At 36.2% G+C, this 23,321-nt stretch overlaps 3 protein-coding genes and 2 non-coding genes across 6 annotated transcripts; 2 read left to right on the top strand and 3 right to left on the bottom strand.

Moving 5' to 3' along the window:
• Window positions 1–245: 245 nt before the first annotated feature.
• On the top strand, window positions 246–4,981 carry LOC149734804 (60 kDa heat shock protein, mitochondrial-like). Its single transcript, XM_089879458.1, has 8 exons — window positions 246–456; window positions 744–1,381; window positions 1,844–1,988; window positions 2,360–2,481; window positions 2,757–2,939; window positions 3,092–3,252; window positions 3,650–3,768; window positions 4,275–4,981. Exons 1-8 carry the CDS (start codon window positions 339–341, stop codon window positions 4,505–4,507), a joined length of 1,719 nt encoding a protein of 572 aa, XP_089735584.1. The 5' UTR covers window positions 246–338; the 3' UTR covers window positions 4,508–4,981.
• A 99-nt stretch (window positions 4,982–5,080) lies between these two features.
• Window positions 5,081–12,468, bottom strand: LOC149734803 (1,4-alpha-glucan-branching enzyme-like). Of its 2 annotated transcripts, none has more exons than XM_089879456.1 (15): window positions 12,257–12,468; window positions 11,730–11,900; window positions 11,309–11,414; window positions 10,875–11,006; window positions 10,128–10,351; window positions 9,585–9,794; window positions 9,147–9,262; window positions 8,774–8,901; window positions 8,410–8,508; window positions 7,858–7,968; window positions 7,382–7,544; window positions 6,810–6,994; window positions 6,411–6,541; window positions 5,886–6,003; window positions 5,081–5,483 (listed from the first exon to the last, which is right to left on the bottom strand). In XM_089879456.1, exons 1-15 carry the CDS (start codon window positions 12,373–12,375, stop codon window positions 5,376–5,378), a joined length of 2,121 nt encoding a protein of 706 aa, XP_089735582.1. In that variant the 5' UTR covers window positions 12,376–12,468; the 3' UTR covers window positions 5,081–5,375. The 2 variants fall into 2 exon arrangements, with proteins under 2 accessions (XP_089735582.1, XP_089735581.1); XM_089879455.1 differs by having other exon boundaries at window positions 11,309–11,421; window positions 11,734–11,900.
• Window positions 12,469–12,960: 492 nt separating this feature from the next.
• Trnam-cau (transfer RNA methionine (anticodon CAU)) lies at window positions 12,961–13,032 on the top strand. Its single transcript has one exon. It is a non-coding gene; the product is annotated as a tRNA-Met (tRNA).
• Window positions 13,033–13,474: 442 nt separating this feature from the next.
• Window positions 13,475–13,546, bottom strand: Trnam-cau (transfer RNA methionine (anticodon CAU)). Its single transcript has one exon. It is a non-coding gene; the product is annotated as a tRNA-Met (tRNA).
• A 1,262-nt stretch (window positions 13,547–14,808) lies between these two features.
• LOC149734800 (vitamin D 25-hydroxylase-like) lies at window positions 14,809–22,940 on the bottom strand. Its single transcript, XM_089879461.1, has 13 exons — window positions 22,714–22,940; window positions 21,492–21,657; window positions 20,914–21,020; window positions 20,415–20,477; window positions 19,700–19,837; window positions 19,247–19,327; window positions 18,750–18,882; window positions 18,136–18,251; window positions 17,683–17,763; window positions 17,272–17,373; window positions 16,316–16,457; window positions 15,768–15,897; window positions 14,809–15,410 (listed from the first exon to the last, which is right to left on the bottom strand). The coding sequence occupies exons 1-13, from the start codon at window positions 22,894–22,896 to the stop codon at window positions 15,308–15,310; spliced, it is 1,545 nt and encodes a 514-aa protein (XP_089735587.1). The 5' UTR covers window positions 22,897–22,940; the 3' UTR covers window positions 14,809–15,307.
• Window positions 22,941–23,321: the final 381 nt, after the last annotated feature.

Here is a 23,321-nt window from a genome sequence, read left to right as displayed (position 1 = left end):
AAACACTTTATAATTTACGTGTAAAGGAAAAAATCGAAAATAGTTGTGTAACACTGGTGTGTACTTTTTCTAGAACACACGTGGTTTTTGATTTTACTCTCACGTGTTTTATTTTACATTGCCCATGAAACAGGTTGCGTGTCGCGTGCTTGAGAAATCTTAGGTATTGTATGCTAAAATTAAAGTCTTATTTATATACACAGCTTGCCAGTCTAAAGTATTTAATTATATATAGCCCTTTATAACTTTTTTTCCCGCTATTTTAGAGCACAGTAGCAGAGCAGTGCGTTTTGAATTTGAATCTATCTTTTGTATAACTATCCACAAAACTTCGCACGATGCACCGTTTTGCAAAACTTGTGAGCAAATCTGCAGTTCCTGCTGGCAGAATAATATCCAGGGGTTATGCAAAAGAACTAAAGTTCGGCTCCATGGCAAGAGAAGAAATGATTGCGGGTAATTTTACTTTTCATATGATACGTATTTTGTTTAACCATTTGCAAATATATCTATATATAAATATAATGTATTAAATTTATTTAGAAGTAGAACAGTGTACCAAACATAATTCAGAGTATGATTTCTTAAGATGACTTGGAAATGTACATATTTTATGTTTTGTACCCTGATTTAAACTTTCAAACACAGTGTGAAATAAAGTCTTTACTGTGCAAGATTTCAAATGGAACTGCAATTCTTTGGGTTAAACTTGTTTATTACTTTGGAAGTTTATATTTCTACAGGTGTAAATCAGTTAGCTGATGCAGTCGCTGTCACTATGGGACCCAAAGGTAGAAATGTAGTGTTGGAGCAATCTTGGGGGTCACCCAAGGTCACAAAAGATGGCGTTACCGTCGCAAAAGGCATCGAATTCAAAGACAAATTCAAAAACATTGGCGCCAAGCTTGTACAAGATGTAGCTAATAGCACAAATGAAGAAGCAGGCGATGGTACAACTACTGCTACTGTTCTTGCCAGAGCTATTGCTAGAGAAGGAGCAGAAAAAATCAGCAGAGGCACAAACCCAATCGAAATGCGCCGCGGCATCCAAAAGGCCGTTGACGTTGTCATCGAGGAGTTAAAGAAGATGTCAAAGCAAGTTACAACTCCTGAAGAGATTGCGCAAGTTGCTACAATCTCCGCAAATGGGGATAAAGAAATTGGCGACCTAATTTCTAATGCTATGGAAAGGGTTGGGCGAAATGGAGTTATAACTGTAAAAGATGGCAAGACACTTCACGACGAGCTGGAAGTTATTGAAGGAATGAAATTTGATCGTGGTTACATTTCTCCATACTTTATTAACTCGTCCAAAGGCCAAAAGGTTGAATTTCAAAACGCTTATGTTCTGCTTTCGGAAAAGAAGATTAGTTCAATACAGGTGATTTGTTTGGTTTTTACTGTTAATCTCTGTTTGGAATATATTTTCTGTTAATACAGTTCTGTGTTTGGCAAATTCAACCTTTCTATTTGTGTATTTAACAAGAGGCAAATTACTGTGGTAGTTTTAAGAGGTACTGGTTAAGCCTGGCTTAAAATGCAAGTCGTCTGGCATGTTAAACGTTTTGTATTTTAAATGGCAAAACTTTCCAAATTCCCAATAATCTTCAAAATACAAAGTTTAACACTTTGCCCTGCTAGTTGAGGATAAATAGGGTATATGCATTCATTTATAACTAATAAATTTCCGCGAATCTTACCTTAATCTGGTGCTCATACAGTTAAACGGTTCATGTAACCTTACATCCATTCACTCTGGTTCTGGTTGCCGAGCAGATGGCCCAATCTTGCCTTCGACCTCACGCAGATGGAATTGAAATCTTAACATTGTTTTATTCTCCAGTCAATTGTCCCAGCCCTTGAGCTTGCCAACTCCCAGCGTAAACCACTCGTGATTATCGCTGAGGACGTTGATGGTGAGGCATTGAGCACTCTGGTCATCAACAGACTGAAAGTTGGTCTTCAAATTGCTGCAGTGAAAGCACCAGGTAAGAATTTAAATTGAACTTGTTAGGAGGACTTTTAAGACTATTATGTTAGTTATATATAGTAGGGTGGGGAAAGATGGGACAGCTTTTTATTTTCTTGTCCCATTTAGTAGTAAACAAAGAACATTCAAAGAATTATAAAACCGTATCCTCACGACTCCCATAGACCATTGTTATTTTCTTTAAATCAATCGGGATATTTCAATATAATGTGCTAAAGGTGTCCCAGCTTACCCCACAGTACTATATAAAAGTTACTTTATTTAGCAGCCGATATAACTTTATGATTGGATTTAATCTACTCCTGTATATATATTTTATTAATTTAGTGTGGGTTAAAACTTCACTTATGTATTTATTCCCGTTTTCAGGTTTTGGTGACAATAGAAAAAACACATTGAAAGACATGGCTATTGCAACTGGTGGTCTTGTGTTTGGTGAAGATGCTTTGGAACTTAAACTTGAAGATGTACAAGCCCATGACCTTGGGGAGGTGAGTCTTGTTTTATGGCCACTGTCGAGCTATAACAGTTTTTTTTACATCAACCAGATGCATCATCCATGTATTTATTATGCTTATAACATGAATGCTCACTGTTAAGTTATATTATGAACATTTTTGATTTTTCAGAAATGCATGGTGTATTCATACACCTCATACTAACTGTCAAGCTATAACATGAGCGTCTTCTTATACACCAGGCAGACAAACACAGTGTTTTTATACACCTCATACTCACTGTCAAGCCATAACACTAATCTCTTCAGGTTGAAGAAATCACGATCACGAAAGACGATTGTCTCCTTCTACGAGGTAAAGGTAAGCAAGAAGACGTAGAAAAGAGAGTCGCGCAAATCCACGAACAAATTGATGAAACCAGTAGCGATTATGAGAGGGAAAAGCTGAATGAAAGAGTTGCAAAACTTGCGAGTGGTGTTGCTGTGTTGAAGGTAATTTAAAACTTAAAAATTTGTATATATATATATGTTTGAACCTGGGATTTGTGCCCATTATGAACAATTAAAAATCAAAACTAGAAAAATTGTTCTAACTTTTTGTTTAATATTTTTTATAAATATATACATTTTTCCCGAAACTACAGGTAGGTGGCAGTAGTGAGGTGGAAGTTAACGAGAAGAAAGATCGAGTTAACGACGCATTGAACGCAACACGAGCTGCAGTAGAAGAAGGCATCGTTCCGGGTGGTGGCGTCGCTCTTCTAAGGTGTCATGACGTTATCTCTGCTCTACAAGGAGGTACAAGGTAAAAGGCTAACTTTAATGCAGTGTTTCTGTTATATTTTACATGCATACAATGGGCCTGAGCCCTGAGATTTAGGCCAGTGTAGGTTTATTACTCTGACTAATAGGATATAAATAATGCAGTGTTTCTGTTATATTCTAAATTGCATGCAATGGCCCTGAGATTTAGGCCAGAGTTTTCAGTTGACCCATTACTCTGACTGATAGGATAGAATTAATGGAGTGATTTTAATATATTTTACATACATTCAATGGCCCTGAGATTAGGTCAGAGTTGGTCCATTACCCAAACACCCCAGGTGCTGCAAAGCCCTTATCAAATTTTGAAGGCTGTTGCTTTCCCATTTAAATACCTTAAAACAGCTGTATGTGTTTAAAACCTCTACTTTTCTTTACAGAGACGAACAAGTTGGGGTTGACATTATTCTCAAAGTTTTAAGAATACCTTGCGCCCAAATAGCTGACAACGCTGGCATGGAGGGACAACTTGTAGCTGAGAAACTGTTGCAGCATAAAGGTAACTAAATAGTGTTATGTAGTATGTCATATTCATGTGTGTGTAGGAATTAAATAGTTTAGTGGTTCCTAAAAGTTGTTTCGGTAAAATGATAGTTTAGCTGTAATTGATAGCAGAAACGGTAAAAAGTGAGGAATTAAATAGTTTAGTGGTTCCTAAATGTTGTTTCGGTAAAATGATAGTTCAGCTGTAATTGATAGCAGAAACGGTAAAAAGTGAAGAGTTTAAAAAGATGCAGTTTTGGAGGAATAATGTTTAAGGTATTAGATGTTGGAATTCAAACTCTACAGTATTAGTTGTTGCAGTTAGTTGGTGACGCCATTAAAAGTGCTACAGTGGATCAAAGATGTAGTCAGTGATGAGCCAGGGAAGGGTGTTTTGGGGACCCAGCCCCCTGTTTAAAAAATTGTTGTTTTTTTTAAACTTATTTTTCTGGCTTTGGTACTGGATGTAGTAGTATACTGTCAATAAAATTGGCTTGATAAAGAGTTTTAAATCAATCGAAGGTGACTATGGCTACGACGCACGAGAAGACAAATACCGTAACATGCTCGAAGCTGGAATTCTGGACCCAACGAAAGTCGTAAAACAGGCTCTTATTGATGCTTCTGGTGTTGCTTCGTTGCTTACAACTGCTGAGTGTGTTGTTACCGAAGAACCAAAGGAAGACCCCCCAATGCCTGCAGGAGGGGGTATGGGTGGCATGGGAGGAATGGGTGGCATGGGTGGAATGATGTAACAAGACCAATTTGACGTATAAAAAAATTTCAACAATTTTTGAAATTTTGTGAAAATGACCACTCATTTCAGCAAAAAATTTTGGGAATTTTTTCAACATTCAAAAAGGGTTGTTTTTTGGAAGAAAGTGTAAACAAATATGTGGAATTTTTAAGTTAAATTAAGGGGTAACAAATGTGTGAACATTTTTTGATAATTCTTACACATTTCAATGTTCAAAAAGGGATAATTTTTGGCAGAAATTTCAAATTTTTTGTGGAATTCTTTTAGTAGCAAGACTCAAAGAGTGTATAGCAGTTATAATACAATCTTTACACTTTCTTATTTTCTTAACGTATTAATCGTACTGTTGCGTAATTCCTGCCACAAACTCAATGGATCAAATCGTGAAAGATGAGAATTTCACTTTTTCTGCTTCTTAAAGCGTACACTCCAAAATCGAGTGCTCATTTAAATAAATACAACGTTTTTTCAATGTGTGGCTTATTTATTTTAATTCCACATGGCAAAAATCTTTTTTTCTGCTGCTAAATCTAAGACTTAAAATCGGGTGCTCATTTAAATAAATACAACGTTTTTCAATATATGGTTTATTTAATCTAATTTGACAAAACGACATTAAAATAATAGGCATAGGCGACAAATCTGGGGTGGCAAGGTAGGCAAGTTAGCCCTGGAATTTTTGCACCGTTTAAAACCATAAAAATACGACCAATTAGATAAAATTTGTTCCCAAGGGCTTTGTATCCTATTCCTGCATCCCCTGCATTTTAAAAGATTTGGCGCCTATGATTTAGGCACTACATGATAAGGATATGAATAGCTAAAGGACGACATTCTACTCTAAAATTTATTTTGTTGGAAATAACTTAATGCCAGAATTCGCCATGGTATGACGTAATAATATGCTGATATTCTTCGCGTGGCATATTGTTGCATTGTGACATCACAAAAGCGGATCTAGAAGGCATGTCCACCTAGACAAATATCGACGTTTTATATTTTATGTTTGCATTCGATATAACTGCGTGAAAATAACGGGACAACAGTTGTCGTTAAACAGGGGTGTCCTGTCTCAAACACCTCGTGTCCATTTACAAGTTCCCGTGTATTATAGAAGGGTGGGGTAAGATGGGACATGCTCTTATTTCTTTTTCCTCGAAAAACCCGACCAGAAAATACTGGAAATGGGTGCTAACGCTATCCCATTTTACCCACAATTATACTGCATGTAGCATTACAGTGATTTTCGCATGACTGACAGTTCGGACAACCCATCAGTGATAATCTTTATGCGTAATGCACTGTCTACAATTCTTAACCGTAGCTTAGTACAGCTGAAACAATTCGCTAAGTTAGTTTACTCTATTCATATTTACCATTGTGGAGTTGTTGCAATTTTCGTAATATCCATTCTGCGTATTGAAATTTGTTTGTTGCTGGTTGCGGTTTTTGCCACCGAAGAATTTTTCGTCCGAATCCAAAACAATATTGTAGCTGTGTATGAAATTGCTTTGGTTATTTTAACTTGTTTATTGACAAGCAGTTCTGTTTATGCAGTTAAATGAATAAATGTAACTTAATTATCCTCACATGGCTATATAATTCTAGTCGTTATAACACGTTTGTTCTAATTCTACACATTGTGCTCGCTTACAAGGTACCACCCATGTTTTTATGTGTGCCTTTTTCTGTATTGCTGACAAAATAACCCATTAATGGCCACTAGATTAGAGCTATTGCCGTTAAGTTGCCCACGGACACATTGCCCACAATGGTAGCAGCGACGAGCCTTGAACCCGTAACCGTATATACTATTAATGCTAACTGAATATAGTCAAATAAGCACCTCGTTTAAATGCATTAAAAATCGGAACATACGAAAACTAATGTTAATATAATACCTTCCGCCATTTTGTACAGGTATCTTGTAGTTTTTGTAGCTTTTAGTCGGATGGAAGTTGAATACAAATATAAGACCAGCTCGTTCGAATACAAAAACTTTGTCATCCTCGTGCTTACGTGTTACGACGCTCTGCAGTAAAATATTGAATAGTTTTAACTTATTTATCCTCGTGTGACAGGTAAACGACAGTCATTATAACACGGGTACTCTGTTTCATCATAGAATACTGTACCAAGCTGGTTAGTATTCTATGGTTTTATACACCTCGTGCCAGCTTACGAAATACCACGTATGTAACTTTGTGGGTGATTATTTTATATATATATTTTTTTATTATTGTGTGTGATAATTTCGACCAAAATCAGACAAAAATAATTATATTTAAGCGGCTACTAACCTGATTGGACTTCAACCAAGCAAAGTTTTGTTCCAATTTATTAATTGCGGTATCGTATCTCTTGAGGTACTTGTATCGTAGCTGATCGTTGTCCGCTAGGTAGAGCTGTCGTCTCGCAAATTTGTAACTGTCGTTGTTTGCAGGCGAGGGTAGCTCTACCCAATCAGGATGCCCGAACTCGTTTCCTAAATTTTGATTGGTTAATTTGAATTGAATACAACACGTATGGTTTTCGGTTCAAAAATGTATTTTATTGTAAACCGCATTAAATACTTATCACAATGCAGCTAAAACAAATCTACTTTTAAATAATATAGTACGGTTGGGACATGTTTCCATTCTTTTTTCAATCCATTTGATAGCAAACAAAGAATATTTATAAAATGATATAACCGCATCTTCACAACTGTAAAAATTGTTGTTAATTGTTCAAAACACGGTTAAAAATATGGGATTTAGGTGCTAACAGTATCCCATATTACCCCGCATGTTCCTAAGCCAGACAGCTTACAACTTATTTATTTGAACCCAACATTTAAACAGTAAGACACCAATATTATTTGCTGTTTTACCTATAAAGTTCATGTATCCTTGCCCAGTAAAAGCATGGGTAAGCAGGCGAATCATTTTGTATAAACTGAGTCCACGGTCCAATGAAATAGTTAACTGCTCGGTTTCTGACATCGGAGAATTCCCGATCAAATTTCGACTGAGTGTCATTAGACTTGCTTCGTTCTAGAAAAGAATGTAAAAATAAATGATTGAATGTAACTTGTTTATCCTCGCATATGGCGGGGCAACAACGGTCGTTACAACACGGATATTTTGTTTCATACACCTGGTGCCACCAGCAAACAAGTTACCATATGTAACTTTATGGATAATTATTTGAATATTATTTTCGTTTATTTTTTGTATAACTGAAATTCAGACAACCTATTATTGACCGGTAGGTTGAAGCAATTGTCGTCAGGTGTCTTACAATGCCACGGCGCCAGATCGAACACATTCTTTGCTAATAGTATATCTTGTTATTATGACGTCACACCTGCTCGTGATTTTCCACGTAGGCGATTCTTTTCTCTCCTGGCCTCTGATTGGTCAGGAAATTTTGAATATATTCCATACACCAATCCTCGTCTCGCGTGTTGGAAATGAGCTAAAAATAAACCATCTCAAAATCGACCTTATAGTGGTTAGTGCAAGATGGTTTATCTTTTAATTCTTGATTAGGCTCTAATCTTATGTAGATGTTATGAAGGCTAAAGCGGGCATGGTTTATTTAAATTTTCGTTATATAATATGGTAGGGAAAGATGGGACACTTTTCATTTTGTTTTCTCGTCCCATTTGGTAGTAAACAAAGAACTTTCAAAGAATTATAAAACGTATCCTCACGACTCCCATAGACCGTTATTAATTGTTTAAAAAAAACGATTGGTATTTAGGTATTATGTGTTAAAGGTGGCCCATCTGACCCCACCCTACTATGTTTGAATTAGTTCGTGTCAAAAAAGCTTTTTAGTGTTGTATTATAGTTTAACCAGGTTTGTTTAAAACATGACTTAGTTCTTTTAATATTACGATTTTAAATCGTATACCTTCATCCATTTTTCTGGAATATCCATCGCCATTTTGTAATCGAATCCAAGACCACCTTCGCTTACAAGCCGTGTAATACATGGCAAGCCACTCATTTCCTATATAAGAAATAAGTCAGTCGTTAATATAAAATACTACATTGATTAAATGAATAAATGTAACCTATTCATTCTCGCACATGGCGGGAAACGACAGCCGTTATAATATGGGTGTTTTGTTTCATACACCGCGTGCCCGGGTTACGTTGCAAATTTGAGGATGTATGCCATTCCAGTAATTTAAAGTTTCGGGCCAAATCAATCAATTAGGTCTATATTAGTCATTGTCACACATAATTATATTCCATTAGATTCCAAACTGTACCTCGGCAATAGTTGTAACTTCGGGGTAGAATTTATGCAGCATATCGTTCATTAGCATTAAATATGAAATAGCTTCCAAGTTCATATGAGTTCCGAAGTATTGTTCGTATTCGTCTGTCATTCGTCGGCCTGTTAATGCAGTAATTGTTGCTATGTGTTGTTTCAAATGTGGGTAACAGTTTTTGTGTTTTGAAATGTGCACACTTAAGTAGATTTGATACTTTCACACTCCTAATGCTTTGTGTCGACTTATTACATGGGTTTCTTCTTGTACGACAGACACAAACGGTGTATTTACATATTGTCTTGGTGTGTTTTATAGTTAAATACCAGAATAGGTTTTCTCCTTTCAAAAATTTATGTACAAATTTTACCTGTCTCCATATCTCGGTAGACCATTTCTGTCACACCACAGAATCTGAAGCCGTCGATTTGGAACTCGTCCAAGTAAAATCGAAGTTGCGAAAGCAGAAAGCGAACTGTTTCCCATCTAGATATATAGGATAGGATACATAAGCGTTAACACTACGAAATGGCCTAAAATTTAGAGTTAGACTCTACAGTCGAAAAAGTATTTTAAAAGGTGTTAGCTTGAAAAATATTGGCTAAGAATTTTGTTAGTATGTTTTAAATGTAGAATATTTTTTATATGTGCGTTTGCACAAAAATATTTTACCTGCAAATTTACATACGTGGTAACTCGTAAGCTGGCACGAGGTGTATGAAACAGAACACCCGTGTTATAACAACTGCATGTCATTGCCCCAGCACGCGAAGGTAAATAAGTTACATTCATTCATATACATACGCACTTGCTGTAATCAAACACCCTTGTGTTATGTTCTTGGTTTGTGCCTTCTTTTCCTTGTTTAAAGAACCCGCCTTCTGTACCGTCAAACATATTCAATCCATCCAGAATGTTCTTTGACGATTCCCCGTGCATAATGTCCATTATGACGTAAATTCCCATCGCATGCGCAGTGTCGATCAGTTCTTTTAACTCGGCAGTTGTTCCATAACGACTGTAAATGGGATTTCAAATCGTAACTCGGTTTATAATAAATTGGGGAAAATTGGTTTATATTCTCTGTTATTGCCCTTTTTGGTAGTAAAAACGTATTTACAGAAATATATAGCCGTATCCTCATAACTCTAAAAGAGCGTTTTTAATTTTTAAAAACACGATTAAGAAATAACGGATATTGATATTATGTGCTAACAGTACTTCCATTTTACACCCCACAGTTCTATAGCAGGGTGGGGAAAGAAGAAAATATGGGATATTATGTGTTATAACACTACCTATACATCTTAACCTACAGTGGGCTATACTAAATAGGTTATAGAGTTCTTACCTTGAAGCTGCGAAATAGTTGGTAACTTGGTATCCGAAACTTGGGTAATATGGGTGCTCTACAAGCGCCATAAGTAGAAGAGTGTTGTACCCAAGGTCTCGTATACGTGGCAACACTTGTCTTGTGAAATGTCGGTAGCTGGACACTTCATAACGGTCAGACGCAATTCCAATATGAGCTTCGTAGATTCGAAGGCGATCCGGTTTGCTTGGTCTTTGTGTGTACTAAAAGATGAATGAATGTTATATAGCTTAACGGTAATTTCTCCAACGCAGTGGTTACTGATGGGTTGTCCAAATTATCAGCCATATAAAAAAATGAAAAAAATCCCTTCCTCCAAAATAATCACCCACAAAGTAACATACATGGTAACTCGTATATAACACGAGGTGTATGAGCATTCGTGTTATACGACTGTCGTTTTTGAGCCACGCGAGGATAAAGGAAGTTACATTCATTTCATTCAGCTATTCTCGCGTGCTGGTGGGGCAACGGCAGTCATAAAGACAAGCGTTTTGTTTTATTCCCCTCGGGTCCGCTTACTGGTTACCACGTATGTAGCTTCTTTGTAGGTAATTATTTTTCACCATATAACCACTTACACGGCGCAGGAGAAATAGACAGAATGAGGCATTTGCTGTTTAGCTTTAAGGTGTACATACGTAGCCCATGCGCCTTATTAAACTTATACATTACAGTATCTTCTGGTGATAAAGTACAAGGATAAAAGTGCATTATTATCTTTACCTTTTGTATTTGGTTTCTTGGTGTGTTCCAGAAAAGCCATTTAAACGTAGCATCATCTCCACGTTGTACAACGTACTTTGCCCAAGGTGAAATACGTTCAAGACGTTGGTTATCATGTGTTTCGATTACAAGCTATATATAAAGGGATAAAACGTATTACTTCATTCGTTATATATATATACCATTGTTGTCAGACATATTATATAAGCCTGAGAAAGAGCTAATTTGGCAACTTCAATTGTGTTCTAAACTAAACCATGATAAAGGTGGCCGGCACTTATTGGTCGCAAATGGGTTCTATAGAACACTGATAGGTATACGTCGGGGTAATGAGTCATCTCCGCCTATTTCGCAGGTCCCATGGCATGTGCTACTCTGTATATAGGACCTCACCCAGATAGATTAGTAAAACTGCTATACGTTCAGCAAATTACCTTCAGTTCGCTCAAGTGTTGAATAGGGCAGCTACCGTCGTAACACGGGGGGATATACAATTCCCATTTACCGAAATTTCTAGCCTCGAATTTTCTAAGCTCCCAGCAGTTACCTGAAATACAATTTTGTTTTACAAGGTCTACTGTGAAAAGGCCATTGCGTACATTTTAGAATATAGGGTATTTTGGGGTAACATGGATACCGCTAACACACAATGTCCCACATTCCCTATTCATGTTTTTAAATACATTAACAAAAGTCTATTCAAATGAATATAACATATTTATCCTCTCATGGCGGGAAAACGACAGAATGGCGGGAAAAATTTTACACACCTCGCGCCCGAGTTATACCACGTATATAACTTTGCTGGGTATTTTTCACAATTAAAGGGTCTTACGCGACAGGGAAATAACAAACTTACTGAATTCTCCTTTAAGATAAACAGCTTTAACATCGGGTACCCACTCCATGCACCTCACGCCACCGTTATCAGTCATCATGATCCCGAACTCTTTGTGGCCTTGCGTAAATCGCTCCAATCCTTCAACGCTTTCTATCGCCATCTTTGTTTTCTCGAACATTCCATACCTTTGATAAAATTTCTGTTACAGACATTTGGTAATCTTACCTAAGTAAACATAACGTTTTTTTAAGGGGTATATTTTTTGGGAAATTTAAAAATTGGTACATTTGGTAACAGAGATAACAGTTAACAAGTAGACAGAACTTTGACAAAGTGGTTAGCGGGCCATCTGTTTTAACATCGAGGTTATGGGTGCGCGGTTCCACGCTGCAACCATTGTGGGATGTGTCCTTGGACAAGACACTTAACGACAATTGCTGCAACTCAATTGTCCCTTATGGGTTGTTTAAATTGTCAGCCATACAATAAAAATGTGGAATAGCACCTGCATTATAACGAAATTTACGCAGAGAAGTTTTACCTTGTTCGAATGTCCTTCTCAAACTTTCGCAACTTAGTGTCGGTAGAGAGCAGATTCTCAATTCCGGGAACTCCCCACTTCTGAAAATCGTTGATGTTGTTCTTGTTGCAAGATTCCATTATTTCTTCCGATGATATATCTTCTATATACTGTAGTAGGTAGATGCTTCTGTTTTGCTTGCTGATACAAGTGGTGTCTCTACAGTTAAGAAGACGCGCTTATATAGCAGTGAAAATTTCATTAAAACTTTTTTTAATAGTATTATAAGTTTATCAGGGGTGGGAACTCTTAAGGATTAGTCAATTTATTGCGTTTAATCATGTCAGCTTAGGCGAATAATCTCATAATTGTACCGGATGCGAAACCTAACTACTTTCCCAAGTTATAGTGTTCCAGTTTTCCGCCCCAATTGAAAAACTGAATTGTCATTAGTCTAAATTGTTTTCTCACAGTTTAGAAACGGTTAATTTTCGTAACAAACAATGTTCCGAAATGTAAAATATTGAAAATGTCTCTTTTCTTTTTCGCTGGTTTGAGAGGGTGTGAAATTTCGACTTTGCGTCCAGCATAAAAAAAACTTTGATTTAAAAACTCTTTCAGCCTAACTATTATATGTTTTGACTTCATGACGTATTACTGCTGATGTTTCAATTACTTCCGTATAGTTTTGACAGATACTGAGATATGTAAGAGTTATAATGTACAGCAGAGTGGCGCAGCGGAAGCGTGCTGGGCCCATAACCCAGAGGTCGATGGATCGAAACCATCCTCTGCTACTTTTAACTGATTTTCTTTAAAACGAAAAATTATGATATAATTTACTGCATCAACTTTTTATATTAGACGATCAACATTATATGTTGAGCCGCCTGTTTCTAATGTGTTATCGTATTTTTATTGGTTCTTCGTTTGTGTTCATTCTGGAATCATAGACATAATATGTTTAAAATAAATATATGATAAACTAGAATGGCTGCGTTTAATCATGCATGTCGCTTTCGTTTTTCTGCGCCTGGAATTCATTTGTTCTCATTTGTAAACGTAAGAAGTCGTTCTTATTCTTAATATTGGTTACATGCAGAGATAGCAAAAGGGGTCATGTTAATGGCAAGAAAATATAGTATGTGAGTATTCATTATGCGCCTCATGCGCACTATCGAATGACCAGTTCTGTTTGACTAGACTGTGATCGATTTTTTGAAGAAAATCGCTTAAAAGTAGCAGAGGATGGTTTCGATCCATCGACCTCTGGGTTATGGGCCCAGCACGCTTCCGCTGCGCCACTCTGCTGTACATTACAACTATCACATAACTAAGTATCTGTCAAAACTATACGGAAGTAATTGAAACATCAGCAGTAATACGTCATCAAGTCATAACAAATCAGACAGACAAGGAAAAGTTGTTATAAATTGTCAGCAGACATGAGACATAACTCGACAGTAAGCATGGGGTTTATAAATACATCGTGTGTGTTTGGTGTATTAGAAGGCACCCATGTTAACACCATGTGTGTATTCAAAATTGTACAATATCACATTATTTTATTCTGTGTATAACACAAACATAGCTATATACTTATACACAACAAACAATACATATAGGGAATTATACACTAACGCCCAAAACTGCAATCCATGCATCAAATTTATAAAAGACCATTAACTCCTTAGGGACGAGTAGTGCAAATATGCATTTTGAAACAGGTGTTCACATAAAAGTTCATAATTTTGTTTATAGTAGGTAAAATTTCTTACAGTTGGTTTTATTTGAAAGAGGAAGGAATTATCCACCAATATAACGTTTGAAAAAGGCATCATAGCATTTAAAAGTTTTTACCAAACTTGATTTGAAAACCGTAATGTATTTTTTAAGAAGATGGTCTATATTCTGCCCAAAAATCAAGGTTTTAACGTCATTCTGTCCAATAAAAGCGATTTTATTTGATCTCTATGTTGCTCTGGGGCTTCCCCGTCTAAGTTACTGGTTAAAAATGTGGTTTTGCGTAAAAACGGCTATGTCAGCTGTTTTTGCAAGTTTTTTAGGTATTCTGAAGCAATTTTTACATAAATTATGTTTTTGTGTGTATAATCTAACTTCATTTTGCTTCTGCATGTTGTTTCTACCTTTACATTCATAATAAATCGGTTTTGGCAAGTTTTGTTACGATTTTAGCGAAAATGAACTTTCAAAAAATGACGTCATCAGGTTATAAGTGACGTAATTGACCCCTTTGACGTCACCAATTCAAACAATCATTTTAGTTAGGTAGTAAACAAACCAGGAATCAACTTTGCACTAGATTCCTTATGTATTTTTTACTTAAAAACCCAAATTACACATAAATACAAGATTTCTGATGACGTCATTCAAAATTTGATGACGTCATCAAAAAAATCAAAATACAATCTTGTAGCAATTTTTCCAAAGAACAAAAGTCTAATTGATCTTATTTCGCCAGCACAAACACCTGTGTCGCTAGAGAGCAATATGTGACAGTCGGTCAAAAATGAAAATTTGTTAAAATATATCTCGTCCCCAAAGGGTTAATAGTCATAGTTATACGATAAGTGTTACGGTGCCAAAATATTTCACTCAGCAGAGCTGGATTTCAACCGTAATCGACCATAACGTTCGTTATACGGTAATATTACTGAAACGTTATATATAGTAGTGCAGGGAAAGATAAGACCCCTTTTCCTTCTGATTTCTCGTTCCATTTGGTAGTAAACAAAGGATATTCAAAAATTATAAACCGTATCCTCCCGGCTTTCATATATACCGTTGTTAATTGTTTAAAACACGATCAGGATATTTGAATACTATGTGCTAGGGGTGTCCCATCTTCCCCAACCCTACCTAATTAATATAACGTTTCAGTACTTGCGAGACACTTTGAACTTATATATGCAATAACTTTAATAGTTTGATTAGCAGAAATTCCTTATAGCTCCAAAAGGCTGTGGTCTTCCATATCCAGCCATGTTTACATATTAAGTTCCAGGTAATCGAAAATGTTTATAGAAATATGTGTTTGTATGCAGTTGTTCTTTACTCCCACATTTGTTTGTTGTATTCAAAGATGGATTGCTCTCTTGTAAATCTTTCTTTTACTCTCATGTTGTGGCTTGGGGGAATCAGAAATTGACCAGATCTAAAATAAGACTTTGTTATCTAGTTATACGTTATATATCGTTATGTAGAGTACCAGATGTAAAGTTATCTAGTACTGTAGGGTAAGATGAATACCGTTAGCACATAATATCCCAGATTTCCTAATGTTTTTAACGTTTAAAAACTCTCTTTTAGAGTTGTAGGATACGGTTATACATTTCTGTAAATATGTCTGGTTACCACCAAAATAGTGGATAAACGAGAATAAAAACATGGACTGTCTTGCCCTAACAGACTATAAACACTTTCAAAGTTTTGTTATGTACGTATAAGGTACGGACAAAAACTTAGGGTTTAGGTCAGAGTTGGATTATACAACATCTTACACATAGATCACCTAAGGCATTCTTCTGTTATCTTTTCCGAATCATCAGTTGGTAGAAGTAAGTGGAACCGTTGTAGCATTGTTACTACAAAGAGAAAGAATTCCATTCGGGCAACTGTTTCCCCCATACAGTATCTTGAACCTGAGTATTGGAAAATCGTTTAATGTGTTTTAAGGTTCACAGCAATTAAAGTGTAATCATTAAACGGCGTGGTGTTTTAAATCGAAACGCCGTGGCGCAGTGGCTATAGTCACTCGCATTTTGACTAAAATTTAAGGGTTCGAGGCTCGATGCTGTCGTTAGTTGTGAAGCGCCTTATTGGCCAAGATACTTAACTGCAATTGCCCCAGACAATGCTTAGGTAATGCCCGTAATGGCATATAAAACAATATAGGTAATTTTTTGTCCTCGTGTGGCGAAGCAACGACAATCATTACAACACGGGCGTTTTGTTTCACAGAGTAACTTCGTAGGTGATTAGAATAAAATTATTTTCGCATTATGTGCTTTTGGGCCTCACCCATATAGAAAATACACATATATATCCATATATGCTTACCCATAGAGAATGGGACTAGGTTAGCATTCTTAACAAATTTCCCATCTTTATCTAGAAATCTTTCCGGTATAAATTCTTCTGGTTGGTCCCAAAGTTTGGGATCATGGTGTACGGCCCAGAAGTTTGTAATTACTTGGGTGTTCTGTGGTTAGATAACTTAACATTATAAATTCATTGGAAATCTTACTTTGGCTTTTTATTTTACTCAAGACGAGCGGTGCAGACAGACGTTGCTTTTGGCAAGAGTTTTAAGTTAGACGTAATGTGTCTGGCGTTGGTGCCAAATGTTGAGGTAATTTATTGCCGCCGTTTTAGCTCTGCAGTGACGAATGTTTTGCTTGGTTTGCTATACTTTGCAGAGAATTAAAATAGCCGCAACATTACAGCATTGGACAATGCAAAATTTACAGTAAGTTTTTTTTTAACATACATGTTTAGGCCCTAACATCATCATAATCTAATGTACATAATCTAAAGGAACATGACAATACATTATAAGCGATCTATTTTAATCTACCACGCATTTTAATATGTAGTAAGTTGGGGTAAAATGAGACATGTTTTTTTTTTCGTCCCATTTGGTAGTACACATACTATTTATAGGCTTATGAAACCCGTATCTTTACGGCATTAAAAACGACCGTTTAAAGAAACAGTCAAAAACATAATTGGGAAATATGAATATATGCTATATGTATATAGACATGTACTCGTATATACTGCGTGTAATAGACATTTAACCGTATATACTTGGTGTATAGTCGTATACTCGTATAACTGGGTGTAATAGACATTCAATCGCACATACTGCGCATGTAATAGACATATACTCGTATATACAGTATGTAATGGACATATATTGGTATATACTGCGTGTAATAGACCGTGTATACTTGGTGTATAGACGTATACTCGCATATACGAAGTGTATTATATATTTACTCTTATATACAAACCTCTGGTATGTCGTATCCCATAAGCTTAGTCGGCTCTGTAGTTCTATGTGCAAGTCCAAGAGGTCCAGGTGTACGGATTCTTAGCATTTCGTGCATGAAGGCCTAAATACAATACAGTGATAGTTAAATGTAATGCAATTGTCATAGTTATGCGAATATAATATATTTAACGGGTGGGTGCCAAATTGATAAGGTGTTAGCACGTTATATCTAACTAATCGTGTTTTTAACATTTAACAACGATTTTTTCGTGAAGATAAGATTCTATATATAATAATTCTGTAAATATGGTTTGTTAACTATCAAATAGGGCAAAAAGGAACAGAATAGTGTTGAAAAACACGAAACTTCAAAAAGTAACAGAAAAAAAACACATTTTTATACAAATGCTATGAAACAAAAACGTCTTACGTTTGTATAATGCATGTCATCTAGATGGCTCATTTTGGGCCGAGCGTCAGGTCCTATAACTCGATCAATTTCCTTTTGAATCTGCGTTATAACATTCCCAATTAGTTTTGTGCGTAATATCCGTAAACAGACACTACTGGCACTTGTTTATGTAGTTTTGTAATAGGTGAAGCTTTAGCACGCATAATGGGCCTTGTTATGTAATAATACGATAAGTCCGACTTAAATACCAGTTCCTTTATCGTGGCTTGTTGCAGGACTTGGGTATCTTTTATGCATGTTTATAGAATTACTTTGACAAAATGTTACATTTTATACAGCCTACTATTGTACTTTGTCTATATCTATACGCAGATGATAAAATAACTAGAAACACAGAATCGCAAAAAGAATGTTAACTTAGACAAGAGTCGCAGAGTAAAACACGTTGACTTATTTTTAGTTTATTTGTACCTTCTTTTGCACCTCTGGTCGATTAATAAGATATATTATTGTCCAACGTAGTGTATTTACTGTGGTGTCAGTTCCACCAACGAATAAGTCACGTACATTCCCTAAGAGCTCTTTATCTGTGATAGAATATGACTTGCATTTTATAGTTTTACCAAACTGTAGGCCTATATATACGATATATACATTTAGCTGGGGCTGTTGTAACTTTGAACTGTACAGTTAAATGACATGGCTTTTTTGTCTTTTCGGTTCATTTATATCTTTGTGGGTGGAAACTTAAGAGACTTATTCATGGTTCCCACTCCCATGTCCAATAGTCGAGCTACTACTAAAGCTATTGCAGTGCGTGTCTGGGTGTTGTGGTATTGGGCCGACTCTGGCCCAAAATCCTGAACCGTCCTATAGGAACTTACCCATATATAATGCTACAGTGTACTGATAAGCATTTCAAATGTTATGAATATTTGTAAGAATCTGGTTCTACGAAAACAGAAAAGGCAAAAATTTAAGTCCAACCGAACTGTATTTCTTTACACGAGAACTCTATATGAGCACCAGATCAGGGTCAGATTCGCGAGTTTTTTTACAGTTATGAATTTGCTTCATATACTTACCACTGTAGAATGAAGTCGGATCATCTCTTGTCTGACTTATCTTTTGTAGATAAGCCTCAATGAAATCTCTGTAGTCGTAATCGTCAACAGTTTCTCTGTGTCGGTCGATGATCGGTATCAGCATGGTGTATAACTAGAATATACAGTCGGTTATACAAATGTTTAAGCTTATAGTTCGACGCCATTAAAATGTTGGCCACGCCGTTTATCAAATAAGTTTTGTACTTCTGTTTTGTCCATAAAGCGTGTTATAACGACTGTCGTTTTACCGTTACTTCCGCCTTTTCGCTTGTGTTCTCCTCCGATCATCGTTAAGGGTTCGAAGAGAAACTTAGTCATTCATTTAAATATGTTTTTGCAAGCGTTAAGGCCAGCATACGTGTGCGCTTCGACCAAGAAACTCAACAGCAATAAACTGCTTCAACCCAGTGGTCCTTCATGGGCTGTTTTAATTCAACACAAAAAAAGAAGTCTAAACACACACAAAAAGTTTTTACCTTTTCCCGTGCGGATTTCAAACTCTTTACAGCATTAGTGAACGGCCAGAAGTGACGTAAGAAAGGTGCAAACACCAGTAACTGTAAGAATATAAGATTCCGTTAGTTACATATTTTAAAGTATGATGGGTAAACTCTGGCCTAATTCCGCAATACCTTATCCACATAGAAAGGAACGTTAAAATTATACATATAATGTGTTGGGGTAAGGTGGTCTATGACTTTGTTCCGTTTATTTATTGTCCCATTTGGTAGTAAAGATAATGTTTACAGAATTATATAACTGTAATTTCTTGACTCCAAATGAGCGTAGTTAATTGTTAAAAACACGATTAGGAAATGTGGAATATAAGGTGCAAACTAACACTCCTTACCCTAAATCAGTTTATTAAACAAATATTTGCCTAAAACCTATACACTTGTAAAATACATAAAGTAACTTGTAATACTTACCATAAAAACATTAGAGTTGTCGTTAAACCAATCCACCAAAGCTCTTGCAGTTGAAATGAACCTCTTGTCATCGTAGTTGAAACGCTCACCGAATGCCAGTCCACATATAACGTTTGCCATAGAGTGAGTTATGAGTTTCTAAAAGATTGAAATGTTTAAAAAACATGGTATACTGATACAGATTGATAATGTGTGACTTACATGAGCTTTTTTGCGGGAGGGTACCGATTTTTAGTTATATATAAGGGTTAATTGCGTTTTAGCATGTATAATTTTGGATAGGATGTTCAGTGGTATACCATCATATCGATTTTAGCTTTAGAAACTGATTTAGAAGCTGCAATAGCTTTAGAAAATCGACTATGTGAGCATGGGAGTGCCAACCATGAATAAGTCACTCTAGTTCCCACCCATGAGAATATAGATTACAAACCAACCAAAAGTCAAGTATGTTTATCCACACATTGCAATAGCTTCAGCAACTCGACTGGGGCTTGGGAATATATCAACCATAAACAAAGATCAATTCAATTCAATCCCGCTATACGCACCTATTACGCGGACCAGACAATATCCGCTGCCGTTCTGTATACCGAATGTGTTTGTTTACTGCAAGGCCTTAATTTTCTAGCGTTTATAATTTAAAACGTCGTTCGGGTTCTGTTTTAAAACCGCGCAAAACAGAGAACCGATGTAAGCATCCGTTCTAACGTACCGTAATGTTGAAAGACTTCTTCTGAATTATCTGTAATGCCTCACAGAAGTACATCGCTTCATCCTATACAACAACACGCTGGTTACAAACGAAAAAAAAACAGTACATTATGTGTTTCAAAGCAGTTCTTTCGCAATTTAAATGAATGTGTTCTATTTATCCTCGCATGGCGGGGACGACAGTCGTTATAACACGGGTGTTCTGTTTCACACACCTCATGCCCGCTTTCGCGTTACCACATTATTATGTCCCTTTGAATGATTTTATACTTTTAATGTATAGCTAAATCTATAAGAGACCAATGGGTTGGAGAACTTTACGTTTTCTGCAAATACGCCACTAATGATAGCAAAGTCGGGCCTTGATTCCGTAAACCCTGAGGTAGCATTCTAATTTAGCGTTTTTAAAACACATTGGCTATTGCAAACAGCCCTAAACCACAATACCCTAGGACTTTAATTTTGTTTGCTCCCGAACTCCGGATGTAGGATGTACTCACCACGATTCTCTCCTCCATAATTGCTCTTCCCGCCCCTAACTTCCGTAGGGTAACTGTCCCAAACCTCCTGTTTTCTTTCCATCTTGGCCCATCAATAGCAAGAACGCCTGGATCGAAATTATTGTTGAATGAATAAATGAATGAATGTGACTTATATATTCTTGCGTGGCAAAGCAACGACAGTTATTTTCATACTTCTTAAATCATACATCTCGTGCCCGCTTACCACATATACAACTTTGTATGTGGTAGAATGAACGAATGCAACTTATTATCCACGCATTGTGGGATAATGACAGTAGTAGTTGAATGAATGAATGAATGAATGTAACTTACTTTAGTTACAACACGAATGTGCTGTTTTAAACGCTAAACACGCTTATATTACTCTGAATTAATTAAAACAACGAAGAGAAGGGAATTAGCCACAAAACAACAGTTGTTAAAACACGCTATGGGTAAATAATTCTACAAATATTTAAAACAACGAAGAGAATAGAATTAACGCGGAAGTAAAGACAGTCGTTAAAAAACGCTAGGAGTAAAAAGTAAATTTTGAAACAATTTTATACAAATACCTCGTCCACCAGTAAAGGCTTGAAACATAATACTGTCAGGGCGCCCTGCATAAGCGTGACCTTGCTTTACAAGGGCGTTCTGCATTGCTTCCACACTACTAAGAACAACTGTGAACTTTCGTAGTAGTTTCACCCCCATAATAGGACCGTGAGTCCAACTCATTTTCTGTTAAAAACAAAATATAAATGAATTTAATTTTTATCCAGACGTGGCGAAGAAACGAAACTCGTTATAATGAACGCGTGTTTTGTTTCCTATACACCAAGCGCTCGCTTACCAGTTACCATTCTTAACTTTGTGGGTCAATATTTTTTGGGATTTTTTTAATGTATGGCTGACAGTTTAGACAGCTCATAAAGGACCATTAGGTTGGAATAAAAGAAAACGACGTTAGCTCGAAAACCGTTCGGTTATGCAACAAAATTGGTATCGGTATATTCAGTTTAATTGCGGGCTTTTTCTGTACACTAATTGCAAAGTTGAATTTGGTTGCTTGATGCGTCGCATTATATGACAGGAGAAATATTATTTCTATAAAAAACGTCCCAAAATTGGCAAACAGTGTCAATATGTATTAGCATATAGTTGTTCAATTAATCACTGTAAGTTGTTGTTGCATTTTGAAACCAACGCCAGAATATGTATTAGACTCATAGCCGAGTAGACAGACAGTTTAATCAAAAACTGTCACATCAGTTTACAGACAATTTGAACGTTTAGCATGTATTGTATGCAACAGCATAATATGATACAACACATAAAAGTTAACCAATTAACCACAAATGGCTTAATTGTAAATAACATATTATTTTAATAAATGTAACTTGTTTATCCTTATGTAACAGAACAACTGTGTTGTAACGACTGTCGTTGCCCGGCCACACAATTATGATAAAAAAATTACATTCAACCGTACACAATTCGAATTTTTACTATGGTTACATTTTACTTATATAAATGTCAATTTTCAAACTAATAGGCTATAGTTCTGTGGAGTAAGATGGGACACCTTTAGCACATAATATCCAATAATCCCGAACGTGTTCTAAACAATTAACAACGGTCTAATATGAGAGTCGCGAGGATACGTTTTTATAATTTTTTGAGTGTTCTTTGTTTACTACCAAAAGGGACGAAAAAAGGAATAAAACGGTGTCCCATTCCCCCCACCCTACAATATGTGCTTTAAAATTTATTAAAGATTCTATTATTACTACTTACCATTAGTGAGACCTCTGCTCTGTTGATCAAGCTTCCTGCAACGCCTAGGATCGGGAGACCCACAGGTCCCGGGGGGAAATTCTTGGGTCTTTTTACCCATTGCCATATTAGTACAGGAAGAATAAAAGCCCCAATTAAGACCCAGCTAAACTTGTCAAAAGACGGCGCTAGTAACTCTATCATGGCGCACCTTTTCCGCCCAAAAATTTAAGACAGTAATATACCTATAGTACTGTAGGGTAAAATGGATACCGTTAGAACGCAATATCCCATATTTCCTAATCGTGTTTTTAACAATTAACAACGTTGTTTTAGATTCGTTAGAATACGATAAAAATAAAACATATATCGTTCTACCCCAATCTACTATATTATTAAAACGCCAATAATTGAACGCGCATTGATCGTCATAATTCTGACGAAACAGCAAACTCAAAACCGAAAAAACTCGCCTCTAAAAAGCTATAATAACTATAATAAAATCCCTTTGTTACAAAACACAAGGCATATTTATATACACAATTCAGTACTGGCAAAATAGCAGTTGACGTTTACCAGTTTAGGCGGATACTGTACGAAGTGTAACTTCTTTTGATTCTGTTGTTTTG

The sequence above is a fragment of the Ciona robusta genome, chromosome 6 (assembly GCF_009617815.1).
Source record: "Ciona robusta chromosome 6, ASM961781v2".
Classification (NCBI taxonomy): Eukaryota; Metazoa; Chordata; class Ascidiacea; order Phlebobranchia; family Cionidae; genus Ciona; species Ciona robusta.
Note: the sequence above shows the minus strand (reverse complement) of the source record. Positions and strands in the feature narration are given on the sequence as shown.